Below are 25777 nucleotides of genomic sequence, written 5' to 3'. Positions count from 1 at the left end.
GTAACACAGCTTGTATCAGGACCAGGCTTTGGTTTGTGGGTGGGGAATATTTTCCTTGTGGAGGACCAAGTGTGCCTTTCCAACACGTTTGGCAGCCCACTCGTTAGCACATTCTGCTGTCCAGTAATAACACACGCAGGCATTTAATCACGGGCTGTACTCTAGAAAATGAAATCACAGGGCAAATTCAGCCAACAAAGTGAAGGTTCCCCACACCTGCTCCAGCTTAATGCACTAATCTGCCTTCTCTGGAGACAGAAAGTTCTGGGTTTAGTCAGGCAGGAAAATAAATGCTGTAGTTTCCACCAACAGTCAGGATGTTCTGACACAGAACTCACACCAAAATTGGTGGAAGAGCTACAAAGAGCTTTCTTAGCTGTGGTCTTCCTATGGGACTTGTGATACCCAGCCTGCCCACAGCTGTGCACAGCTCTCAGTCTTTGTGCAGCAGAAACCTGAGGCTGCTGTTGGCTGCAACTGCAAGAAAGCTTAAGAAACTTCATTTTCCTTAGGCCCTGCCCTCACAATGCCTTCTTCATACTCAGAAATGATCTTTCTCTTTACTTGGAGGCTCCTTCACATCCAATAGCAGGTGTTAACAGCACTGTGCTTATGTTACAAATCAATCAAAAGTCATCACCAAACCCCATTTCCAGCTTTAGACAGTCTCTGTTGTACTTTAAACACAAGGATTTTCATTTCACAGACCAAGACCTCTCTCTGTTGTATTCAGAAGAGGGATTCTCTTTGCTACTTCATACTACAAAGTTCTGTGAATGGCAAAGAGAAATACTAATAAATAGCATTGACAGGAAATATTGCACCACCACCTTATTTTCTGACCACAGAAACTACTCTGGTACAGCCATAAAGGTCAAAAGCTTTAAAACTAGGTTGAAATATAAGCTGTGTAATCACTAAAGAAATCTGCTACTTTTGACTCAAACAAGCCTCAGAATGATACATAGATCGATGTAATGGTAATACTGCCTTATTGAGTGCTCTCTTTTCAGTTATATTTTTGTTACAAAAGTAAATAGAGTTAAAACTGATCACTTTGTACTTCTCAGAATAGTAATTGTTTAATAATAATAATTTTTACAAGACAAAACCACATTTTAGGTTGAGGAACATTTTAAAATAGGTTTTTAATATTTTTTCTTATTTTGCTTCTGCATACTTTTGAATGTAATTTTAATTTTTCACACTTCTGCTCCTATCACAGAATAAGCTGAGTTGGAAGAGTCATCAAGTCCAGCTCCTGGCCCTGCACAGGACCATTCCCACGGGTCACACCAGGGGTTCAAGAGCATTGTCCAAATGCTTCTTGAACTCTGTCAGGCTTGGGGCTGTGACCACTTCCCTGGGGAGCCCGTTCCACTGCCCAACCACCCCCTAGATGAGGAACCTTTTTCTAATATCTATCATAAACTTCCCCTGACACTAAATGGTTTTCATTTTTGTGACTAAAAACCACATATAATTAAAAAAAACAACCTCCAAACCCTTCTTTTTTTCTACCTACAACACCTTCTGTCTGTCCATCCCCTCCCAAATGTCTGAGAAGTAATAAAAGGCAAATGGAAAAACAAACAAAAGCCCAATAAAATTTAAAATCTTGAATCATATACTATACTATAATTTAAGATATACTTCTTGATCTTAAATTAACATTTAACACGTTAATTTAACGGGAGCCAGTGCCTGCACGGGCTTCCGTATGGACACAGGGCACTCGCAAAGGAATGTCCCATTAGTGGCTATACTACAATCTCCTTTCTCTCTGCCCCTGGTGACTTCCAGGCAGGCATCTGTGTCAGACCCGGCTGCCAGTCTGATAACAGCCGCTCCCCAGGTCACGTCCTCTGGGGCTGCAGCTTCTGGAGCTGGTGGAGTCACGGTCCCTGAGGTGTTTAGGGGAAGACTACTCCGCACTCAGTGCCATGGTCTGGTTGACACGTTGGTGTTCGGTCATAGATTTTACTGAACGATCTGGATTCGGCGGTGCTGTGCCAGGTGCAGACAGACCCGAGCAGTGTCCGCCGGCAGCGCTCAGCGCTCGGCACACGCAGCCCCGGCAGAGCCGAGCGGTGGCCGGGCTGGGGCCGGACCCAGTAGAGCTCCGCAGAGCCCCGCAGCCCCGGCGGGAGCCCGGGAGGGGCGGCGCTCCCCGCCCGCCGGCGGCTCCCAGCGGCGGCTCCCAGCGGCGGCTCCGGCGGGGCGGGAGCAGGGGGCGGGAGCGGAGGCCGGGCCGGCCCCGGCAGGTGAAGGAAGGGGCGGGCGCGGGGCGCGCTGACCGTGGCGGGGATGAGCGGCCGGCGCGGCGGCGGTGGCTGCCTGCGGAGCTGAGCGCCCTGTGCTCGGCGGGGTAGGGAGGGCTCCCCCGTGTCCGCGGCTCTCCCGTGTCCGCGGCTCCCGGCCCTCTTCCCGCCGCTGCGCTGCTGGAGGGCTCCGGGAAACTCCTCGGGTGAGTCACGGGAGCCTCGGGAAGCGCCGGGCCGGCCCTCGCCCAGCCCCGGTGCCGGGCGGGGAAAGCCCCCGGAGCCGCCGCCCGGGCTCCCGCGGCTCTGGGGGAACGGCGGGAAGGCGCCGCGTGTCTTCTGCTCCATGGGTTGACGCCTGCAGTTCGGTGCTGCTTTGCTGACCTGCAGGTGGGAGGTGGGATGGAGGAAAGTCATCGGTGTGAGTCTGCCCGTAGAGAGAGGAAAGGCTCTTCTGCGGGCAGAAAAAAGGTGTAGTTGCTTTCTTTTTTCCAAAGGAAAAGAATGAAAGAGCTGTATTGCCCGCTTGTGTTGAGCTGTGGCTTTGGTGTCGAGTTGGGAGCGTCAGGATTCATTTCCTAGCATGTTTCTAGTGATATTATATATATGTTAAAGGATGAGGCAAGACTTTTTATAGTTGAAACATAGCAGTGAAACATAGGATACAAATGCATTGTGCAGCATTTTCTTTAGTGTTACTCTCTACTTTAATCTTGGATGCCCCCTCTTTACTTGGGTTGTGTCTGTCACTTCAGTCTAGGTATGAAGTTCGTGTCCATCTGCAGGTGTAGGTGCTGTGCCTCTGGGAGCAGTAGAGAGTGAGGACACCTGGCATGTGCTTATTTAATTTGTCAGCAAATGACCAGTGCAAATTGGATACTGCTAGCCTAGATGAGTTGAGATGGTGCATAAATGTTTCCCTTCCTATAGGGAAGGCCTGTCTGCTAAGACCATTTTCTGGAGTCTTGATGCTGACAAAGTACAGGTCAGTAGTGGGACTGAACCAGCCTCGTGCTGTGTCCAAATTCATCATTACAGGTGCAGTAGTTCCTGAGTGCATGTCACAGTCTCCTGTTGATGTGTGCTTGGTTTGGCTGTGTATTGAAGTTTCCTCTTGGAAATTAGTTGCATTAAGCTGTTATGTTTCTTACTACAAGAAGCAATTGTCCTTTTTTTCTTTGCTCTAAGGGTTAGTGTGTCACAGTTTATTAATTAAATTTAGATCTGAATAATTATATACCTCTTCTGTTTATTTTTGGTTGTATTTGTACAGGAAATATAGAGCTGAAGCCTCTGTTGTTTATTTCCTTCATGCACCCCTTTCACGCTTTAGACAAAAGCAGAATTAACTTGCTATTTTTCTTCTAGGCATAACACAGTTCTTTCCCTTCCTGTTGTAGTATTTTACAGCTCTCTTGCTGTTGCAGGAGAGCTGATTAATAGATACCCCTTGCCAGTATTCCATTATTGAGGAGCCAGTACTGGGTCAGCTTGGTGGTGGGCTAAATACTGCTTCCTCCTTGCAATTTTCTTGTTTTAAAATCTCTCAACTTTCCATAAACTTTTCCACAAAGCACGACAACTTCATGCTAAAAGGTCCAGAAAATAAAGAGCTTTTTAGAAAAAAGTTTCAAAGGAAGGAGATGAAGAGACGACAGTTCTGGAAAGGGTTAAAGGGTTTGAAGTTATCAAAGCAGTAAGAATGAACACACCAAGATAGGTTCTTGCAGAAACCTGGGCAAGGCTGTCTGAGCCAGAATTCCTGTGTTTGAGGCAAATCTGACCAGCTGACTGAATCTGTAAACTCCTGCAGATGCATGAACCCCTTGTACTTCGAAGGCCAGATTTCCAATTGTAATATTGTTGCTAAAAAATTTAGCTTGCCTACAAAAAATGCGAAGTAGGGAGCATGAAAATCTCCTTGTCCAATTTCTTAAATGGATGTGAAGCAGACTCCTTTCCTACAGAAAAGCAAACACGGCAGCCACTATGGTAATGATGCTAAGTGGAAATGGAAATGCCTTAAGAAGTGTTAACTTCTTTACAGCACCAAAACACGAGCATGGGTGACCAAAAGGCACATACATATTTGTCATTTTACCTGTAGGAAAAGTGCCTCTGACACTCAAACCTGGTGGTTGCAGTGTTGCTCTTTGCCCCACAGCCCTTAGGTTGCTGGTGCATTTGTTGCTCTGCATTACAAGATTGCAGGAATAGAGAGGTGTGTGTGTTTTAACCTGACAACATTGACTTTGTGTGGGTTCATCTTCCAGCCTGTTTAGCATGGGATGTTAGACAATGGGTAGATTATACTTTAGTCAGACTATCCAACATCTTCATAAGTTGTTTGGAATGTGCAGCATTGTGCAAGCATTGTGTCCATTAATGTTTCTGGCTTAAGCCCTGATCTTAAAAGTACTTGCAGATGTAAGTAACTCTACTATTTGTAAACTTTTAGTTTATGTTGCTGAAGGATCAGGATCTTGGCTTGTTTTCTCCTTTTACTGGACCTTGCAGGAATGTTCATAGAAGCTCAGACTCTCAGTAGCATTGATTAATAGTTCTGTCAGGAATGGTGAGGACTCTGACAGCTACCAGGCAGCAGCCAGGATAATTTGGTTTTCTTTAGATTTAAAAATATTAGTTGATACAATGATTCTTCTATGATGTGTTTTGTCTTCTAATAGGGATTTTTTCATGGAAGGGAGAAAAGAACCTCTTTGATGTTTATTCCTCTCTTGTGTAGCTAAACATTCTTCTGGCCTTTTTTTAATGTAAAGTTGCTCCATGAAGGCATTTCCTCATAACATTTTTTCACAATTGCCTTGGAACCTGTACTGCAGTGGAACAGTGTTGGGAAGGGAGTTTGAGAGTGTAGAAATCAGGGGGATTTATGGCAGCCTCAAAGGTAATCTGAGGCTGACTCTTTTCTGTAAATACACTACTAAAAGAAATGTGTATTTCTTACTCTTATCACATGTACATATGTCACTGTCTGTTCCTTCAAAATTTATGAACCATTGCTAACTCTTGTTAATCAACACCCCTCTCCTCCTATGAACACTGCTTGCTTTATGCTGGAATGACTAAATGAGCTATGCCTTCTGTGATGTGTTGAGGGGAGAATTGAAGGCCCTGAAGTTCTGATCAGCATAACTACACTGGGTATGGTTGTTAACTTCAGGAATTCTTTTTCATGGTTTATATTACAAGCATATGTATCTTTGGTTTGCTTGCTTCAGATGACTAGACAAGAGCACATAGCAGAATTTCTCTACACTGTGCTTTTTAAGAGCAATGTAATGGCTACAGTATTTCTCCAGGATCTGTTTGTAGATTTTTTTTTTCAATCTTGTCTCTTCTCCATACACTTCTATGTTGAATTTCTTATTTTTTTCTTACAAAGAAAGGGAATCCAAGAGTCTACATTTCATCTCACACATGCAGGAATTTGAAAACAATTTTTCTTGAGATAAGGGAATAATTTTAAGCAAGGCAATAGTTACAGGAGAATGCAGAGACATGAATTCCTATGGAAACAAACCTAAATGTTGTTCTCCCCCTATTGCAGCATACCAGCATAACTGAAATAATCTATTTATTTTGTTTGTGTGCCAACTCATTTCCTGTAATGACTAAGTTCTTATCTCTTCCAAGGTGGTTTTATTGCAGTAGTTATGCAGATCTGAATATCTTTGGCAGAAAGATACTTCAGGATGATGTACAGTGCTGAGAAAGAATTACAATCACTCAGAAATCAATGCTTGGCAATACTTATGGCTTCAGCTGCTGCAGAGTGTGATTTTAGGAGCAGAGAAGGGAACAGGTTGCGTGCCTGTTGAGAGGATTCCTCTTGTGGCTTTTTGCTGTAGTCACGGGCTGGTTTAACCAGGCTAATTCAGGGACACCTGATGTGTAGCTAGGGCTCTTTGTAAAGTACTTCTGCAAATCTTAGCTTCATGGAAAGTGAACATTCTGGATCTGTCTCCTAAAACAGCTCTAAAGAACTGAGCTAGATAGATGGTGTGAAATAAGTAAGTGGGGTTAAATTTAAGAATAGATGCTTGCTGAATTTTGCTGCTGGATTAACTTTTTGTGTCTGTAGTTGCCCTGAGGCAGGGAAAGTACACCTCCTTTGTTTCCTTGCAATCTTTTCTTTCTGGAAAAGCCACAGGTAAAACTTCAAGTAGTCCAGGGAACACTTGTTTTCATCCTCTTGATGTTTGAAAATTCTCACCATTCAGCTGGTTATGGTTAGAACTTTCTGGATTTTTATTTTCTTTATGCAAAGTTATGACAACCTGTACATCATTAATCAGGTATGGTCAGAATCACTTCCATCCTAATGGAACAGTAGGTACATTTGAATTATTAGGTCTGTTCTGTCTTCTGGAAAGTGCATATGTCTCTAATTCCAAGGTGGCTCTTCTGGTGTTAATTTGGCAAAGAAGGAACTTCCCTATTCAAACTGGCTTTATATCCTTATATTTTTGAAGGTAAACTCTTTGCTCTTAGTTAAACTTTGCTTTATGACTCTGCTGTATCTTAGAAAAACACAAAATTTGGTTTGGTCATGGTTCACCACTTCCTTGGATCTCTTAGGGCAGGAATAAAGGAGTTTGGGGTTCTTCTTTATATTTTGACTGATTTATGTAGGTGATGCTGCTATATATGGTAAGGTGTGAGCACTTAAGGATGCCTTTGTTAATTCCTGATTATTCCTCATTACTCAAAGTGGATTTAGGTGCCTACAGAGACTTTCACTCTCTTATTAAGCATCTAGAAAAATTAGTACCTACACATACATTCAAGATCACTTCATGAAAACTTTAGAGTGCTCCATGGAAACAGATTATGGCTTTTGTTGCTTGATGTGGTAGACATTGCAACTACACTTTGTTAATTTGTACAATATCTTGACATGTGCATGCACAAAGGACTTCTCTAAAACTCTTCTTTGATATTCTTGATTGTTTCATTGCAGGGACTGTATTGCAATCCCCAAACAGGAAAATTCTTGAACATGTTTAAGCAAGGCTCTTATTTTGTTATCCCTCAGCTTTGCTAAATAAATGGGTGCTAGGAGAAAGTCAGATTTCTGCCTTTAATTATGAACTCTCTTGTAAGAGAGAGTAATTCCTCTTCAAACAGGAAATCTTTCATGCCAGATGTTTTCCTCTAAATATGAAAATGGAATTTCTATTGGAGCTCATATGGGAGGAACAATTGAGTGAAGTATCAGTCTTCATTTTTTAAAATATCTGGTAGCTATGCTGAATATTATTTAACCTTTTTTGGGGAGTTCAAAACTCCTGAAATTTTAGAATTTCTGTTGTTGCTGGCAGAAGCACTGCACAAATAGGCAAAGATCATGAATGAGGTCCCTAGGAAGGAGACAATATCTGTATTTCAAGAAAGTATGTACTATTATTTTTCCTGCCATGTGCCTGTACTGTATGTTTAAGCCTTTCCTCTAATGGGAAGGATGGCATGCAGCTTTAAAAAACCAGAAACTAAAGTTCCTCATCATTGTAGCTAGGGCCTTAAAAGAAGCAGAGGAGAAAACACACCAAAAATTTACTTAAATATGCAGTTCTGAGAGTTGGCTGTTAGTGTTTTATGTTCTGATTAAACTCCTGTCTTAACTGATTTGTCATTTTTCAGCGCCTGGCTAAAGACTGGTTACCAAGTTCCAGTTCAGTGATTAGTCCCAACTTGCTGTAGGAAAACAACCTGCATTTGGAGTTGGAATGATATTCCTCATTCTAGCTTCTGGCAGTACTTGGAAAGAAAGGACTGGGAGGCAGTGGCACCAGAGTGCATGTCTGGAACTGTTGCTGCCTCAGAGATCTTTCTTTGTCCAAGTGCTGACAAAAGAGAGAGGGTGGGAAGTGTGCTGCAAGACTCATCATGAAAGGTGATTTGTACATAACAGACATGACTAAAGGCAAAAGATTTCTCATTTTGAAGTGTAGCCAAGTAAATGAGAGGAGAGCAAATTGCAGAAGGAAGTAGGAGAATTTAGTATCCCTAAGCTTTGTACTTGTATGGTCAAGGAAATGAAACAAAGCCATACTGGGTGGTGAAAATAGAGTCTGCACGAATGGGTTCTCTCTCTTAAGGGACCAGAATGTGAATTTAGATTGGGCTTCAGTGCACTGAACTCCATTGTAGTGTAAATATCCTTTCTCATTGATCAGATTAGCCAGCTGAACTGCATATTTTGGTGTAATTCTGCTGTAACAGATGGAAATAGGGTCAGGTCTAGTTTAGCTGGCAGAATTCCTATTTAGGTGAACCATGAACCTGTGTTGTGCAACTTAATTGTCAAACATAAGCAAAGCTTAATTCTGAATGTTCTTAGTGTGAAATGACAGCTTCGTCTTTTATTATCATTGAGTTTTTCATTTAAAGATATGCAAAGTAAAAAACAGAAACCCTTGGAGAAAGGAAATCCTATTTAACATGTCAGTTCCCACTTCCATGTTCAGTTCTTCCCCAGACAAATAAGCTTCCTACTCTCCAGCAGAGCTTTACTCTGCTGAAATCAGTCACTGAGATGATGTTGTCTTTACCAATGCAGCACTTCAGGGCAACATCTCAGATCCTGAAACAGATTTTTGATAAGTGTAAAAGCATGTTTTACTAATTTCCATTTTTAATGTACTAACGGCTTAGTAATGAAGAGGAAGAAGAGAGGTGGAAGTAGAGTGTCATGAATACCTGGGTCTTGTCTGGTGAAACATGTCTTGTAAGACAGAAAAATAGTGGTTTTGTAGGAAGCTTTGTTTCCTTGTTCTAATTTTAGCTGAAGCTACCGTAGTGGTAGAAATTAATCATCCTTCTGGAAACTGTAGTTTTTACAAATGAAGATTTTAAAAAATACTCATAGAATTAGCAGTTAGATTTTTATTTGTGGTTTCTTTCAATATCTTCATGTTAATCTTATTGCAAGTCAAATTCTCTTTGAAATAGTCCTTCATCTCATGTATTATTAGCTCTTGCATGATTCTACAAGACTTACCATGCTTCTAAACCTCAGTTTGGGTGACTGACAATCTCTCTATTGGTGTAGTTGTTAAACTTGTTAAAACTCTACTTGTTAAAACTCTACTATAAAGTAAAAAGTTTTGGTCTAAATTCCACCTCAAACTCTACCTAGTTCCCCTTAACTTCATCAGAAGTTTCGTGTGTCCAAGTGCTGAGGTTGGTGTTCAAACCAGACCATGGTTACCCTTCAGAGCCAGTTCCTGCAACCAAGCAACAGAGGCTTAAATTATTAGTCTCTAATCTTGTGACAACCCTGCTAAAAAGAGTAAATCATTACCTTGATGTTGCTTAACAGTAATTCTATTACAACTTATCACATAATTGTTTGTTTCTCCTAGACCAAGCTGGAGCTCTGAAGAGACTTTGGTTCAATGTGTGAGGACTGCAGGACAGTTATTTCCTCAAGGGGAGCATCTCTTATCTCAGAGTGCTGTGGTATGCATTGCTGGGCTTGCATTACTTGAAGTGCAATGTCTCCTCAACCTTTTACACAGACCTGTGGTCACGCTGTTTTCACCAAGCATATGTGCTGAAGTCAGCTTTTGGTATTCCTTATACTGATAAAACTGTGCACCTTAGACACCTAAGCTCATGTAAGAGCTCCCCATCTTTATTTCTGTTCTGATCTGTACCTATTTCTGGAAGCATTAGCTTTTTTTCCTACTGTTTTTTTTTCCTGACAATGATGTAAAGAGAAGTTTAGCACAAAGAAACCTGGACTACGAGCCTACAGGTCCTACTGGCAGATTAAAAGCTTATAATTAGCTAATTCCAAACTGATCTGTAAGCTTGATTAATCAAAATAAGGTGCTTTGAACTATGTTTGGGTGAAAAAGTGACCTGACTTGCACAGCTGCTGAGCATCTGCAGCTGTTAATTGTCTTTATTCAGTCAGGCTTAAACATTCAAGCTTTGCACTGTAATTTTTCAGTCAGTTAATCAGACTCCACTGTGGTGCCAGGTAGGCATGTTTCCAAAGCACTGTGCATTTCAAGTGAGTGAAGTGGGATTTGTTTATACAGACTTCTGTACATGTTGTGTGGGGAAATGCAATTTCTGCTGTCCAAGTGGGTGTACCACAAACAGGAGCATGGGACAATCAGTCCTCTGCAATCTGTTTGGTGACTAGGAAAGAATCCTTGCCTTCAGTATGTAACTGGAGACTTGGACTAGGTGAATATAGGTGAATATAGTTATCAGAATGCTGTCTAGAAAGGCTTTTCTGAGAAGGAAAAACACCCATTGCAGGAGGGGCACACAAGTCTTGCTACAAGATTTGTAGTTTTCTTCCTCCTGAAGACCTGGAAGTAGAAAACCACCTTGAAAAAAAAAATAAATAATGAGGTTATATACAACAGAGTTGTCATCCTGGGCTTAGGAGAGCCCAAACAAATAATAAGATGAGGCACAGTCTGGCACAAATGTATTCCACTCCCACCATCCATAAGCTTGTGTGGTATTCTTACTCAGGAGTAAATTAAGCATGGCAGGCTGCTGGGATTATGCTGGATAAATACTTGTGTGACTGCAGTGGGGGAGGATGGGAAATTTGGAAGGGAAAGAGGAATATTTTAAATGTACTCTTGATGTTTAAACTAGGAGAACAGAATTGGATAGCCAAACTATTCTCTAGCCACATAGAGGAAATTACTGTATTGTGGGAAGCTGTGATGGGGAGAACTCACAGTGATATTCTTTTTTCCTTCAGTACTCAAAGCCTTAGTGAGTCATCTGCCTCCTGCCTTCTTTCCCCCCACCTCCAAAAAAGAAAAGAAAAAGGGAAAAGCCCTTATTTCTGTCCCTTGGCAAATGCCACAGCTGTTGTGAGGAAGGTTGGAGTTCAGAATGCCACTGATCCAAGTGCCTGAAGAGGCCAACTGAAGCATTGTCAGAGGGGAGTGTGGATGTGTTCAATCTCACATCTCTTGCTTTGAGGTGCAGAGAAGCTTTCTCACAATGATGGAAACAACACTGATAAGATGGAATACCATGTTTGCAAATGTACACAGTGCTAGATGATCCCAAAATGATTGAGTCTGGAAGCTGTCTGTCATTTTGGCACGGTGCCTGCTGTGCCTCTGCTGCCAGGCTGTTTCTCCATGGCTGCATGGCATCCCCATCCCTTCAGTGGACAGCAGTTGTGCTTGGCCTCCTCCCTGCTGGTTGGTGGCTCCTCTGCTTCCTTCACTGGTCCTAGAGGAATGAGAGGACTGCCAGGAGTAGAAGGATGTGGTGGTGGGAGAGAAAGGTGTCACAGTGCTGCCAATACCACTTGTGCACTTGCACTCGCGGATTTGCCTCCCCAGCAGAATTGGCTTGGCAGGTGGCAAGGGCTTAGTGACAAATCTGTTAATTACTAAAATGTACTAATTGCTGTTCTAATGAGCTACAACAGTGTCATGGTATTTAATAATTACTTGGTAGTAGGAAGCTCTCTGCTGGGCAATTGAACTGGGAGCTGGGTCCCTTCTGGGTTGGAGGTCTTGTTCCAAGGAAGGTGTCCATCAGTGATTGACAGGCTTTGCTTATGGGGAGAAAGACAAGCAGAAGGGATTTGCAGCAATGTCTTTGCTGTGAGATCTAGCAAACAGAAGTCTTTTTGATTGAAACTTAGTTTGGCAACTTTACACAATTCCCTTCCTTCCTGGAGCATTCTCTTCCATTTTAGATAGCAGGAAACATATTAATTAGATGCTTCTAATTAATCCTTGTTTCTGTGCCTGCACCATTTCTATCTTTCTAGTGAACCTACTGAGTAGTTTGCCTGCCACGTGTTATTCATGCTCTGTAATTTTTACAGCCCTTAGGAGATGAAGAGCGTGGCCTTAGCAGAATTTTGCTCTAAATGTGCCTGCTGGTCTGTGCTAATTGAGAAGGTATGTGCAAGAAACACCCCTGACACATGAATCAGGAGTTTGAATTGTCATTCTTAGAGAAACAGAAGTTGTGAGAAAGCTGTCTTCCCACAGTCCTTAGTAGTTATGGCACTGGGCAGACTTCCTTTTCCTTAGTTTCTTACTGTTGGAATTTTAGGGTTTTGAGTAAATTGGAGGCAAAGACCAAATATGAACTTGGCCTGATACTCAGGCTTTGCTCCTCGTAAAAAGCTGCTATAACCCTGATGTGTCCCTAATAATCCTGTGTTAAGAGGATAAACTGTATCACTATTTGCTATTTAACCCTAGTGACCTATGGTCTGATGGGTTTATGTTGCACATTTCAGCAAAATGGTCTAGAAAAAGAAGGAGGTTTGTTTAGAATGAAAAGGGTTGATGATAGGGTTCTTTAGAACAGCCAAAATGTCAAATGAATGGGGAGGCCTGGGGAATAGATTCCTTGTGATTTCTAACTGAACAATTTAATCTCCAGCAAAGTGAAATGAAAAATACTGAAGAAAAACAATACAGCATTCCAAAGGAGCAAAAAAAGTGAGCTTTAAAATTCCAAGGTATATGATAGGTAGGAAGAATCTTCAGCAATTCTCTTGTCCTTGCTGACTAAAGGATTGTTTTTCCACATCCAGTTAAAATATAACTAGTGCAGTCTTTGCACTTGATTGTACCCTGCCAGCTGCTGGTTCTTGGGTAGACTGCACAGGAGAGGAAGTGGCACTGGAGCAATAGCTTTGACCCACAATGATTTTGTCATTATATCCATATTTGTTAATCTGTGATGTCTAATTTAGAAAATTTTCATTAAATTCTGTAGACAAATTTTTTTCAAGTATGTAATGGGATATTTGTCGTTTAGAGTGCTGGGCTGGTTAGATTTTGATCTGTTGGACATGTGGCTGGCAGAAATTGGAAATGAGCTCTGATGTGTCTTGGAAATGTATTTTATTGATATAGTGTCTTACTATTTAAAAATAAGTAACTAGGATGCATGAAAGATTGTCACATAGTTTCTGGAAGAAGAAAAGGCTTTTTGGACAGAGAGTCCAAAACGACTCTGTCAAAAAAGTTTGGACACTTTTAATGCTTTTTGGTACACCTCCAAAGCTGAGAGTTCTTTTTATGGCTGTAGAAATAAACAATTAACAAAGTGCAGCTGCACTTTGATAGAGTTATTATGTGCAGTTTTTTAGAGGATGTTAAGTGGATCAGTCTGTATGATTTTATACACTAAATAAAATACCACAAATAGCATTAAATATTTTTAAAAAGATACTTCCATTTCCTTCCCATCAACACTTTTATTACAGACAAAGTTTGAATCTAGCAGAAGCCTGGAATCTTTTACATCCACTCTAAATGTGCAGAAAGGGTGTTTTCCTCCTGTGAAGTTCAGCTTTTGTAGATCTTTTATTTGTAGTAACAGTAATGCCCACAGCTGAATCAATGCATCTGTGATGTTGTTTGGCTTGGGTCTAGATGAACTGTTCTGTTTACTATACCAAGATGTCAGGTTTGATTACTTAGGTTGAAACAGGACCAATCCCACTGACCTAAATTGCTGAATTTCCTTTGTGCAAGTGAAATCCAGCTTCAACTCTTCATTGTGTACCAGAAGTGATTTGTATTTAGAATGCCATAAGAATATCTGGGATGTGTATAGGAGGAAGAGATTCTGTAAATCTTGCAAAAGCTTTTGCTGGAAGTGTTATATGCTCCATATAAATTCTGTGTAGAACCAAAACCTGGAAATGAAAGAATGCTAAACAGACTCCCTGGACAAAATGACTGTTAGTTCCAGGCAGAGCATAAATGTAAGATTTTGGGGGTTGTGAAGGAGCCCCTCTGTTATAACCAGGTCATCTCTATAAAGAGCTTTTCAAAGAAACTATGAAAGAGAATGGTGCACAAAGGCAATGTATTCTTTGTAGCTCCTCCTGCCAAGAATAGGACTGCTGACATCCATAACATACACGATTTCTTTAAGAACTATAGAAATAAATATATTTCTATATGTGTGTGTGTGTGCAAGTTTCTTTTCAGTCTGTAATAAGGAAAAGTTAGTTTCAGTGGGGAAAAGTCACTGAGGTCAGGGATCAGACAAATGACCTTTGGACCATCTTTGTGACCATGAGAATGGAAAGAATAGGCAGTGCTATAAGATGTTTGAGAAAGGATTTGGAAAGGAGCAAGTTCTCCATGATAGGATAGGTTCATGTGGTGCCCAGAAGCATTTTCAAATTAAAAAAGTAAAGGGATTATTCTAACTAGATTGTAGAGTGGATGTAAAAGATTCCAGGCTTCTGCTAGATTCAAACTTTGTCTGTAATAATTTTTAACAGTGTTGATGGGAAGGAAATGGAAGTATCTTTTAAAATGAATGTTCCCATTTACAAGCTCTTTTTTTAGCTCACCTAATGGGACAATAGGAATAGCTGTATAGAGTCAGATCTGAGGAGAGCTTGCAGATGAGTGTAAGAACTTGGCACAGATATAGAACAGTCTTCTAGCCTAAGAATTTGCACCTCAGGGGATTATTGGAGTAATTTGCACGTGCCAGAGACCGAGGTCTCAGAATCTGAGATGGATTTCTGTATTTCCAGTTTTTCAGTCACTGTGCAATATTGTGAGATGTGTTACAGTGCTTTATTTTTTTTTTCCTATGTTTTCTGTCTCTGAAATATTAATGATTACCAATCTGGGAAAGGTTGTGATTCACATGTGCAGTACCATTGCATCCATTCCCATTATATGTAGTGTTCTGAAGTCCTTTCTCCAGAATGAAGAAGTTCTACAGAGGTTATACTCTTATAAACACCTTTATGAGGCCTTTATGTGTTTTGACATACAGGACAGGCTGGAAAAGGAGCTGATTTGAGAAGATCTATGTGGCATCAAGGTCAGATGGAAGTAAGAATCTAGATTTTGGGGTTTAGATCCTTGCCTTTGGCCTATCTTACTGTCAGGGGTTCATTATTTTCCTATTATGCTGGGGGTTGTACCTATTTAGAAGCCTTGCTGCAAACTTTTGGCACCATGGCAGTAATATGTTTGATTAGGCAAACTGGTTTGTGTGTAAAATATGACTTTGTTGTTCACGTCTTCTGAAATACTGCATATGAATGTCTTCTGTGCTTGAAAATAGCCATGTGTGAGCTCACATTTGAATGCAGTTCTACAGCTCTGGAGATTTGAGTCAATGTCAGGCTAATCCTTGCTGTTGGAGTTCATTTAAACAAGCTTTAGGGGGAATGAATTTCTTTCTTTTTAGTCATATTTCTGAAGAAAGTAGTGATTTCCATAAAGAAATTATTATAGAAAAGGTCATTGTCCAAGTTGTCTTGTAAAATAAACCCATTGGATGAGATTATACATTTTTATGGTTATTCTGTGTGATATGATTTGACTCTTCCCTCTCATGTCCTCCAGGTTAAAACTGTTTCTTTACTGCTGTCTCTCTGGAGCAGCTTTGCAGTGTACATTTGTTTTGATTTTAAAATCTTCACTTAAAATCCCAACTACACATGATGTTTATAATTTAATTTTTTGTAGAAAGTAAGCATGAGCTTACAGAGTTTCTTCTTTCTGGTGCTTGTTAAAAAAAAAAAAAAAAAAAACAAAACAAAGCAAAAACCCACCAAAACCCAAAGGTAATATTTACCTAAGTGATGAAATACACTAGCCTTAAATTCTGGTTATTATAAACCATGTCCTTAGCTGTTTCAGTCCTTTGATGCAGTGTTTTGTCTAAGTGGTAAGATAGTTCTGCTTTACCACATCCTTTGGAGAAGTTCATATTGGGATTTAAAACAAAGAATCCATGTTTCTGATGCATCTACTCACCTGCATGAGGCTTTGAGCACCAGGAGCTTCAAAGCTGCTGGAGGTGGGGACAGTCCATTAGTAATACAACCCAGCTGGACCTTCTAATTCTATAAATCACACTTGCATGGTTATTAGCTTATTTGGATATTCTGGTTCATAGTCAGAGTTTCCAAGTCTGAGAACAGCAAACTGTGAGATGCTTCACTGCATTATTATTTAAAACCCAGCACCACCTACCGTGTTGTACAGCGATATGGTACAGAGTCTTTGCAGTAACACTGTGTCTTTAAATTGTATCCAAAGTCTCCGTGCAAGCAAAATAAAAATAGAAAATCTTTGTTTTGGTTTGCTTTGTTTTTTCAGGGTCTAGCAGAAGTTGAGCTTCCTCTTTGGTGCTGGCTGCAGCCATTTGCTTCAAGAGGTGTATTTGCTTAACTACAAGGTTCCTGCAGCCACCAGGAGAGGGAAACACAGGCATGAAGGACTCACAGCTGACACGATCAAATGCTTCCCCTGAACCAGGGCTTGCTGCATTTGTTTAGGATTCAATTAGTAGCTTGTTATTGGGGTCAGTGTTTCTATGAATTTACTCACTGCATTTTTTGTTGATAGACACTCAATGTCAAAATGACACTTATAATGTCAAAAGGACATTATAAGCTTTACAGAGTTTTGTTGGTTTTAATATCCAACTGCAGGAATGTTTTAAAATTGTTTATGGTCAGTAATTTTATTGTTGATTTGCATCAACAATACTTTCTTTAGTTGTAATAGTCTTGGATCTCAGTTACATTAGTCTTGTACAAGCACAGTATACAATGAACTCATGGATGTTGTATATCTTGCCAAAATGCCTTAGTATCAGAAAAAAATTAAATCTCTTTTCTTCTTTTTTTTCCCCTTTGGTCACTTGATGTACTTTAAATCAATATAAGTAAGATTCTAGGAAAGCAGAAAAAATATTTCCTAACAACAGACTTAACTTCATATGGCAAGATATCTGCTGGTTAATTGTACCTGTCAGATATGCTTTAAAATCACTAATAAATATTTGACCCCTTCCTATGCATTTCTAAAAGCCTTTAGTAAGATGTTGCTTTTACTAGAGTTCAGTGGTCCACCAGCTAAAATGCTTAAACCTGTTTTGACATCTAGACAGAAATTATTTTAGCATCCAACAGTTCTTCCTAATTTATCAGTTTTGGGTACCTTAGTGATAGAATTGTGTGCAGTTAATCACAAACCAGCCTAGCAGTAAAATTGTTGGAACTGAAAATTTCTGCCAAGGAAATAAATCTCTTGTGGAAACTCCCACTTTCAGTATCTGTGTCTTTGGGGAAACTCCCTTTGCAGATGTCTTCAGGAATAGGATCTTGACAATCATGTTTGTACTTCTGCTAGTTGCATAATTTTTTTAACCTATGTTCTATCTTAAATTGTTCTACAAGCACTGATGAAAGAGCAGTTACTCTCAACCATAGTGGCATTGGCAGTCTTTTGTTTGAGGACCTTGTGTATAAATAACAGTTAAAAGGAACAAAGAATGTATTCATCTACATTCAATAGTAAATGGAAATGGAGTGTTGGTAATGTATCTGAATTTATATACAAAATAAGCAAAAGGAGCAAATTATCTTCAGGACTTGCCTCCTACTTTAAATGTTGTTTATACCAAAAGTTACTGGTGTGGTCTGACTGGCACAGACCTGACCCAGTTAACTCCCTGGGGTTTTGAGGGGCCTTTGGATGCAGAAATCCATTAAACTTGAAAAGCTACAAGTAACAAAATTGCCAACATCAAAAATTATGCTGAAACAGCTGTACTGATCTTAATTCAATTCTTATTTCATAGAACCTTTTAGGGTGGAAAAGACCTCTAAGATCATTGAGTCTTAACTTTCAGCCTAGTTCACCACGAAACCATGTCCCCAAGTGCCACAGCCACATTCTTGAAACACCTCCAGGGATGGTAACTCCACCACTTCCCTGGGCAGCCCATTCCAATGCTTGACAACCCTTTCTGTGAAGAATATTTTCCAAATATCCAACCTAAATCTCCCCTGGCACAACTTGGGGCTGTTTCCTTCCATCCTGTTCCTTAGCAGGTGGGAGAAGAGACTGACCCTCACCTGGCTATGACCTCCTGAAAGGGAATGGAGGCACTGAGGTCTCCCTGAGCCTCCTTCTCTCCAGACTACTGACCCCCAGCTCCCTCAGCTGCTCCTCCCAGGACTGGTGCTCCAGGCCCTTCCCCAGCTCCATTGCCCTTCTCTGGACACACTCCAGCCCCCCACTGTCTTTCTGGGAGTGAGGAGCCCTGCAATATATTAGTGTGAAATCTTGCATTATAGGATAAAGGCTGGATGGTCTAAGTGAATGCTAAATAATGATGTTCTTATATTGAGAGATTGCAGATGGTTCTTGTCTTCCAGCTGCTCAATCTAATTTGCTTTTTTGGAAGCTATGCATAAACTGCAAGTACTTTGTGGCTGTACTTTGATTTATGGACATTTGATCAATATGACATTAACTGTATCCCAAAATCAAAATCATTTTATCATCTAGGATGTGTGCTAAACTGTTTGATGAAACAATCACAAAAAGTTACAACTCTGTTTTAAAACTGATATGCTCATTCTCTGAGATATGGCTTATTTATTACAGACTGGTGTTGGCTGGCATTTCTTTGAAGTTCCAAGCCAACAATATGTCTATAGATGTTCAGAACCCAAGAGCTGCTGGGGTATAAGTAGAAACTTGGAAACTTTCAAGTGTTTACTGCATATATTTTTTATTTAATATATATTATCAAGACTTCAGTTACCTATTTTAAGTATATGTAACGAATAAGTAACAATATTATTAGGACTTCTTCATGTTCTCTGAAGCTGAAGGAAGGAATGATGATGGAAATTTAAAGAATAGAAGTTCTTTTGACATTGAAAGAGGATTTTTGAATGTTGTGGCCTCGTTTCTTTTCCTTGTTGCTAATTTATCTTTTTTTTATAAAGATCATTATACAGTTCACCCAACAGAAGTAATTCTGATGGATGGTTTTTTGTGTTTTCACAAGATTGCCTTACTTAATAGATGAAGGATTCAGTACTTTACACATGCTCTTTTACAGTCTGTAGCTGACAAATACCTCATCTCTCAATATAATGGCTGTGTTTCCACTGCCATCTAGAAACTTGAGACAAAACTAGTTTGGTAGAATTAATAAAATAATAAAACTTCTAATAATCTACTCCTGACTTAAAATTAGGACACATTCTGTTCATCCCTTACTTTCTTAATGCCTTATTATACTGTGGACTTCTGTGGAAATATAGAATGTATGAAAACTTACATTATTCTGAGTGGCACTTAACTACTGAGCTGACTTGCTCCAGCTGACAGAAAGTGTTTTTCATGCTATTTTAATTTTTTTAGTGCTTTGTTGATTTTTCTGCCTTCCCTGTTGCTGTGCTCTTCTTGTGCTGCTTTTATTTGCAGCCCATCTTGCAGTTTCCTGTAAATTTGTCAGCAAGAGGAAGTGCTCCTGCTGCAGACAGAGCTCACCCTGTGGTGAGACCCTGTGGTGAGTCTATACCAGCAAGGACAGTGTTCTGCCAGATGTGTTTGTGCCCCCACACCCCATTAACTAATGATTAGTGGGATTGATTTGGGCTGCCAGCAAGAGCTGCTCCTGACAATGGCAGGGAAGATTGGCTGACTTCCTCAGCAGCCCTGCTGGAATGAAATCCAAGGGTTGGTTTCAGATGCTCTGGTTCTTCCTTTAAAGCTGGTGATACTTAAACATTAAAGAAGTGGAGTATCTCTTTTGGAGTGAAATTCTCCCTAGGCTAGCTTGGTGCAAGGCTGCTTCTCACCACTGATTTTGTGGGGACAAATGAAAATTAATCTGAAAACCTTATACCAAAAGTCCATGCATAACAGAATTTTGCTTTGTGAAGGAGGATATATTTAATACTCTTTCACTTCCCTGGCAGAAATGTCAATCAAATACATAAAGTTTTCATGCATTTTCAGATTCCTTTTTTGCAGTTTTGAAATACAATCCCTCTGGTGAATGTTTGGTCCAGAATGCTAAACTGAATTTTCAGTCTCCCAAACCTGTGAAACATCTAAACTTTGGTTGTTCCTTGGTGGAACACCTGCTCTTGTGTGTGTGTGAATTGACTTCTGTTCTGATTCTGGGAACATCTTGATAGTGTTGGAAATCACCAGAGAAGTCAAAATGGGATCTTGGAACTTGAAATTAAAAATTCTGCCATGTTTCTGAGTACTAAAATGAAGAAAGAGAGAGCATAGCATGAGAGAGGTTAGGGAGGAAAAGCAGTACTTCAGGAACATGTGTTGGATGAAGGAGGCATGGTTTAATGAGATGTTGGAGCCAAAGAACATGGTACTAGAAGTTGTGGAGTTTGGAGGGGAATACCAGGAGTTAGATGTGTCACATCAGAAAAGGGAAAGAGGAACTGAAGGGTTTTTTCCAGTGTTGCATATACTTAAGTGCTGTCATTCTGAATCTATTTTTTTCCCAAGTTAGAGAAACAGCTTGCAAAGATGCTAATTCAGACTTAGCAGGGTATGGTTAGATAACAGAGAGCTGAGGGAGGAAAGACAGATTTAGAGCAGCGTGCCTGAAATGGGTAACTGATACTGTGACAAATAAAGCAAGTGAATTTAATTCACAAACCACTGAGCTTAGTCCTCTGTAATCACTTTCTGTGTGAAAAGTCTGTCAAGCCACTGAGACAGCTGGGTATTGATCCTTATTGAAGAGGGATCTTGTGTTCTGATATGTGGATCCTTTGGCTAACAACAGGTCTGTGGATTTATGGTTCAATTTCCCTCCCCATAGAGCCTGGCAGTGGAAGGAGTGCAAATGGGTGCTCTATGGTGAGGGAGCTCTTTTTCCATCCCATACAGCTGTGAGCAGCATCTGAACTATTACTGTCTTTTGTGCTCTGACTGTTGGCTAGTTTACAAAAAGAGATGTTGTGTGGAGACTTCTTCCTTCTATTTTGGGATACTGATTCATGTCCACTTCCCCAAAAATATGTGAAGTAAGCTTTGCCTGACATAATTATATGTGTTTCATCCATCACTCTGAAACTTGCTCGTTGATTTGTCTTGTTCAAATTATTGAGCCTGGAAATGTTTTTAAATTTCGACAAGTCAGTGAAACACTTGAATCCTTTTAAGAACTCCAGAAGAAAATAAGTGTAAAATAATGACATTTATTCATTATCCGTTGGTGATACTTGCGAGCAATTGTGCACTCTTGAATTTGAATTTTATTGTCTTGTGGTTTGTGTAGCATTAACTGTGCAAGCAAGACTTGCTCTAAAGCATGTCTGTGCTGCAGAATTTTTCAGGATGGCTATTTTGATTGTCGAGGGTTGAAGAGGGAAAGGCAAGCTCCAGCTGTGGGGGAGAAAAGAGATTAAATACTTACAGTTCTGTGGGGCAGTGCAAGTACCTGAGCCGCAGCTCCTCAGGGGCACAGGCAGCGTTTCTGAGCCTGTCTCTGCCAGTGTGGGAGCTGGAGCACACTGGGAGAAAAAAAGGACGACTTTCTTTTTCTCCCATAGGAAAGTGGTTGATTGAAAGGTGAGTAGGAAGAAAGTGAGCGCTGGAAAATCCCCTCTGCTTTCTAGCTCGATGTCTGCCAGGGCTTGGAGCTGTGCGGGAATTGATTTATAACCTCTCTGGGAAGCTGGGAAATCTGACAAAGAGAGCGCTGCCCCCTGACAGGGGGAAACAGGAAGTACCAAAGGAAACAAGTCACTGCCTCGGCGTCACTTTTGGCCACAGAGCGCTGCAGATGCACCAGCAGTGGGGCCGGGGTTGCTTTTCCTTTTGTGCGTTGAGCAGAAGGCAGCTACAGCTGTGGCTTTCAACCTGGGAGTACCCAAAGGTGGGAGAAGGGCAGGGATGTTCCTGCCATGCCTGAGAGGGGTCACAAGTTGTTAATGGCTTTGTCATCACAAAGGAAACAATCGTTCGGGGAAACTGTCTGCAGAAAAACGATGTGTCGGTCGGACAAGGTCACCAGGTTAGTGCTGCTTGTGGCTCATGTTTCTGTCATCTTTTCTCCTTCAGGTCGAGAGCAGACCGAGACTAAGAGTAGAATATGGTATCTGAGCTAAAATACTTTTAACTCGTGCAGAAAATTAAATGATAAAGAATTGGAGTGGGAAGAGATGAGTTGGGTGTTGGTTGAAAACTTGACAGAAAAGAAAAGCAAGTTGAAGCAAGTTAAAGAGAGTAAATTTAGTTATACAGTGTATCTCAGGCTTATTTCTCTGTTCCCTTTGTCTTGTAAGATTTTTTTTTTACTTCAGTGTTTGTACTGTGCTTCTGAGAGAGTATTGTGAAAGGGTCTGTTAGAGGTATTAAGAAATGGAATGTGTAACCAAAAAAAGTAGGCGAGATATGGAAAAGTATTTCAGAAGTATTGGAGAATGATTAATAAATAGACAAGAGACCTAATAATTCTGCAGAAAACAGTTTTAGGAACAGATGGTAAAGGTTTAGATGCTTGAATCAGAGAAATCGTTCTAACTCAGAATTGCTGAGAGCATATAGGGGAAACTTTTCCTGTTCTGCAGTGTGTAATGCTGCCTCACTTTTGGTAAAGCCTGATACTTCAGTCTCCCTCTGCATGATTGGAGGAATACATTCATTTCTGTAAGTTATGTATTATATATGTCACGTTGTTTGGAAGTTACTTATTCAGACGTAAACTAGCATCTGTCTTAGCTAGGTTTTGCTTCCATGTAAAATGTAAGGACTAGAGGTTATGAGATTACAGTTGTAAAATTCTCAGATGTAGCTGGCATAGAGAGTGTTGTTACAAATTCAGATCAGGCTTACTTTCTGTACTGCAGCTTTGGAGGCTGTTTTTTTTTGTTTTTTCCAGCATGACCAAACAGGGCCAGATCATAAATACTATTATAACAAGTGAGAATTTTTAAAACAACTATTGGCAGCTGTAGTCTCAGAGAAGAGGGTAACATTTTGTTTTGCCGACATACTGCAAGATGTGGAGATGATCACATCTGCCACATATTCTGCAGAAGTTAAGCAAGAACTGAGGGCTCTCCCAGGATGCAATCCTTAATTGAATCAACTTGTATTTGCTCTAATTGGGCTGAATGCCAATAGCTCTTAGGGCCAAGAGGGGTAAGTGTTCTTCTACAATGTAATCCAGATTTTTAACCTGGCAGAATTTTGCTTTTACTCATGGAGGGACTTTCAGCCTGTAAAATTAAATTATGCCCTAGCCTTCAATCTAGCCGTTCTCTGTCCTCTGAGTGAGGGATAGATTAAAATTGCTTCATAGATGTATACATTTACTTGCTACACATTAACAGAAGTCTGCTATCCATTCAGAGTATGAGCTTGGTAGCAGTACCATGATTCAGAAAAAGTACTTCTGTATCTGACTGGCCCTGTCCTGGTTTCAAGATGAAGTGTGTGAATTCACTTTTATTCATGCTGTTTAACTTTCAGACTACTTTGAAATAAAAACTGGCTCATTGTGGTAGTTTTTGAGAAAAGTATGCTGATGTGATAGACTTGGGCTGGCTTTACTGATACATTAGCAATACCCTGCAAATGGGTTTGGTTTTCAGTCTGGTGGGCCAGTTTGTGTATAAGAAGCAGTTACAATAGTGATTAAACAAGCTCTGTATCATGCTCCAGAGTGTTGGTTGCACCCTTCTGTCTTTCCAAAAGCACTCTTGAACAATGAAGCACATCCTAGAAACTGCTGTTCTGCTATTTCTCCTGCTACACTGCAGGACCTTTCATCTGCCTCACAGGCATAGGATTGTCACAGGCATCACCTGAGAAACAAAGTGATGCAAGACCTTTCCCTGACTGCTGCCATCCTCTTCTTGTTCAGAGGGTTCCATTCAGTGGGGGAGAAGATTAATTCAATAGCCACATGCAATGGGTTTGGGACTTGGTGGAAAAACTGATTAAAAAATTAAAAAATATGGATCTAGCTCCTTGGTGAGTGGGAAGAGAAATAAAGTGTGTAGCTATTACTAGAAGCTTTCACCAAACAATGCATGGGGGATGTTGTCTTCTGTTTGTGACAGGAGCAGTGTCAGAGGAGCTTTGGCTGCCCCGAGTGAGCCCTTTCTGTTAATTTGGTTGTCAGCCCTGTGGAAGAGGCTCTCCAGTGCACCAGAGATGAAAATCTGTAACTGGGGCTTTGGCTTGTAGTGTGAGAATGTAACTGCATAAAAAACAAGTGGGAAATATCCCTCTGTTCTCAGTAATGCCAAAGTTAACAGTGACTTCAGTGACTGCTATGGCACATACCTGGTAATGCAACATTCATCTGTTCTTGATGTAATCTGTTTAAGAAGTTAGAACAGGAATATCAAGAGTTGAAGGAAGCATTCAGTGAGCTAAAGACAGCCATACTATGGATGTGAAGACCACAAAAATCTTTGAGCTTCCATTTTTTTCCTTCTCTCCCACCCCTACAATAAAGATTCTGAAGTTAGATTTGTGTTGATAGCTTTCTCCCAGCAGTGTCACGCAAAATAGCAATGTCTGTCCTTACAGAACTGTTTTCTACAGTCAAGAAAAGAAGAAAAATCTGATTAGGTCTAGAGTCAAAGTGCTTAAATGCATTTTAGCAGCATAGCTGAAAGATTTCATCTCAGAATACTGAAGTCTTCCCTAAGTGTCTGCCACGTTCCTGCAAATGAAAGTGCTTGAGGAGTGTACAGATATGATGGGGAGTGTTATAAGCCACACTGAAATCCAGATAATAGGCTTAGCTGCCTCTAAATCTGTTGAAAAGCCTGGTGCATTAGGTGGGCTCTTTAGTTCATGTAATCTGTACTTGATGTCATGGATTTCAGCTGGGTCTCCTTTTACTCACTTCTTTTATTCACTTAGCTGGGCTGGGGAAATTCCACATTTTGGTCTCTATTTTCAGGACTGTTTTATAGTAAGTAGCCAAAAATAAGAAACTTTTGTGAAAAGGGGAAGCAGAACCTGATGCTCATCTGTCCTTTCCTGTCAGGTAAATCCCATAGTCAGCACACTGTAGAAATGGATTATTTTTTTTCTCTCTTTCCATAGTTTTCTTTCCTGTCTGCCTTAAGATCTGTCTTTTCAGGTAGAGGAGATTATGCCCATCCAGACAAGTTTTAGTGAGTAGTCTGACTGGTGCACTCCCCTATAAAAGACAAACATGACCAGGACAAATATTTCTGCTTTCTGTACTTACCTAGGGTGCCCAATACTTAGTGCCAGTGTTTGACTTTGTCACTTTGACTGGAAATTTCAGCTTACTGGTTGTTTTGGAGAACTTCTCTGAGACATTTAACTTTGCCTTTTCTGATAGGTTTTCAGCCTTCATATAGAACACTGAAAGAGTTTCACACCATGCACTGGGTGCTTCAGTCCTTTCTTTTGTTCTTTGCAGTAAAGATACAGAGGATTGGAAGACCCAAGATGAGCATGAAACTCTTGGAAGGCATTGAGACTAATGCTGAGAAAGTAGCATCAGAATATATTCATCTGAGTGAAAAGGTTTCATTTTTACTTAGTCTGTTTTCTGAACATAACTAGAAACAGACTGAAGTAACTGAAGTTCTAAAGGGTAAACATTGTTGTGTGTATTCTTAAAAGAATAAGCCCAGGAGTTGCCTTTGCAATCCTTATTTCAAGGAAATCACTCTTAGCAGTATTGATGTGGTTTGGCATCAGCAG

At 40.5% G+C, this 25777-nt stretch overlaps 1 protein-coding gene across 7 annotated transcripts in view; it reads left to right on the top strand.

Moving 5' to 3' along the window:
- The first annotated feature begins 2308 nt into the window (after positions 1–2308).
- SH3BP2 (SH3 domain binding protein 2) overlaps positions 2309–25777 on the top strand; it is a 36784-nt gene continuing 13315 nt past the window's right edge. Inside the window, exons 1-5 of one of the 7 annotated variants that reach the window (XM_050973867.1) lie at positions 2309–2467; positions 9650–9746; positions 12112–12187; positions 15054–15101; positions 16391–16595. Coding sequence is in view for 2 of the 7 variants with exons in the window: in XM_050973865.1 (XP_050829822.1) it covers positions 21982–22091 (110 nt within the window). In the remaining 5 variants the exon portion in view is untranslated. Of the gene's footprint in view, positions 2468–9649; positions 9747–12111; positions 12188–15053; positions 15113–16390; positions 16596–20150; positions 22092–25777 lie in introns of those variants that run through there. The other 6 variants (XM_050973868.1, XM_050973869.1, XM_050973866.1 and 3 more) reach the window with 6 other exon arrangements.

Source organism: Serinus canaria, chromosome 4, assembly GCF_022539315.1.
Source record: "Serinus canaria isolate serCan28SL12 chromosome 4, serCan2020, whole genome shotgun sequence".
Taxonomy (NCBI): domain Eukaryota; kingdom Metazoa; phylum Chordata; class Aves; order Passeriformes; family Fringillidae; genus Serinus; species Serinus canaria.
Note: the sequence above shows the minus strand (reverse complement) of the source record. Positions and strands in the feature narration are given on the sequence as shown.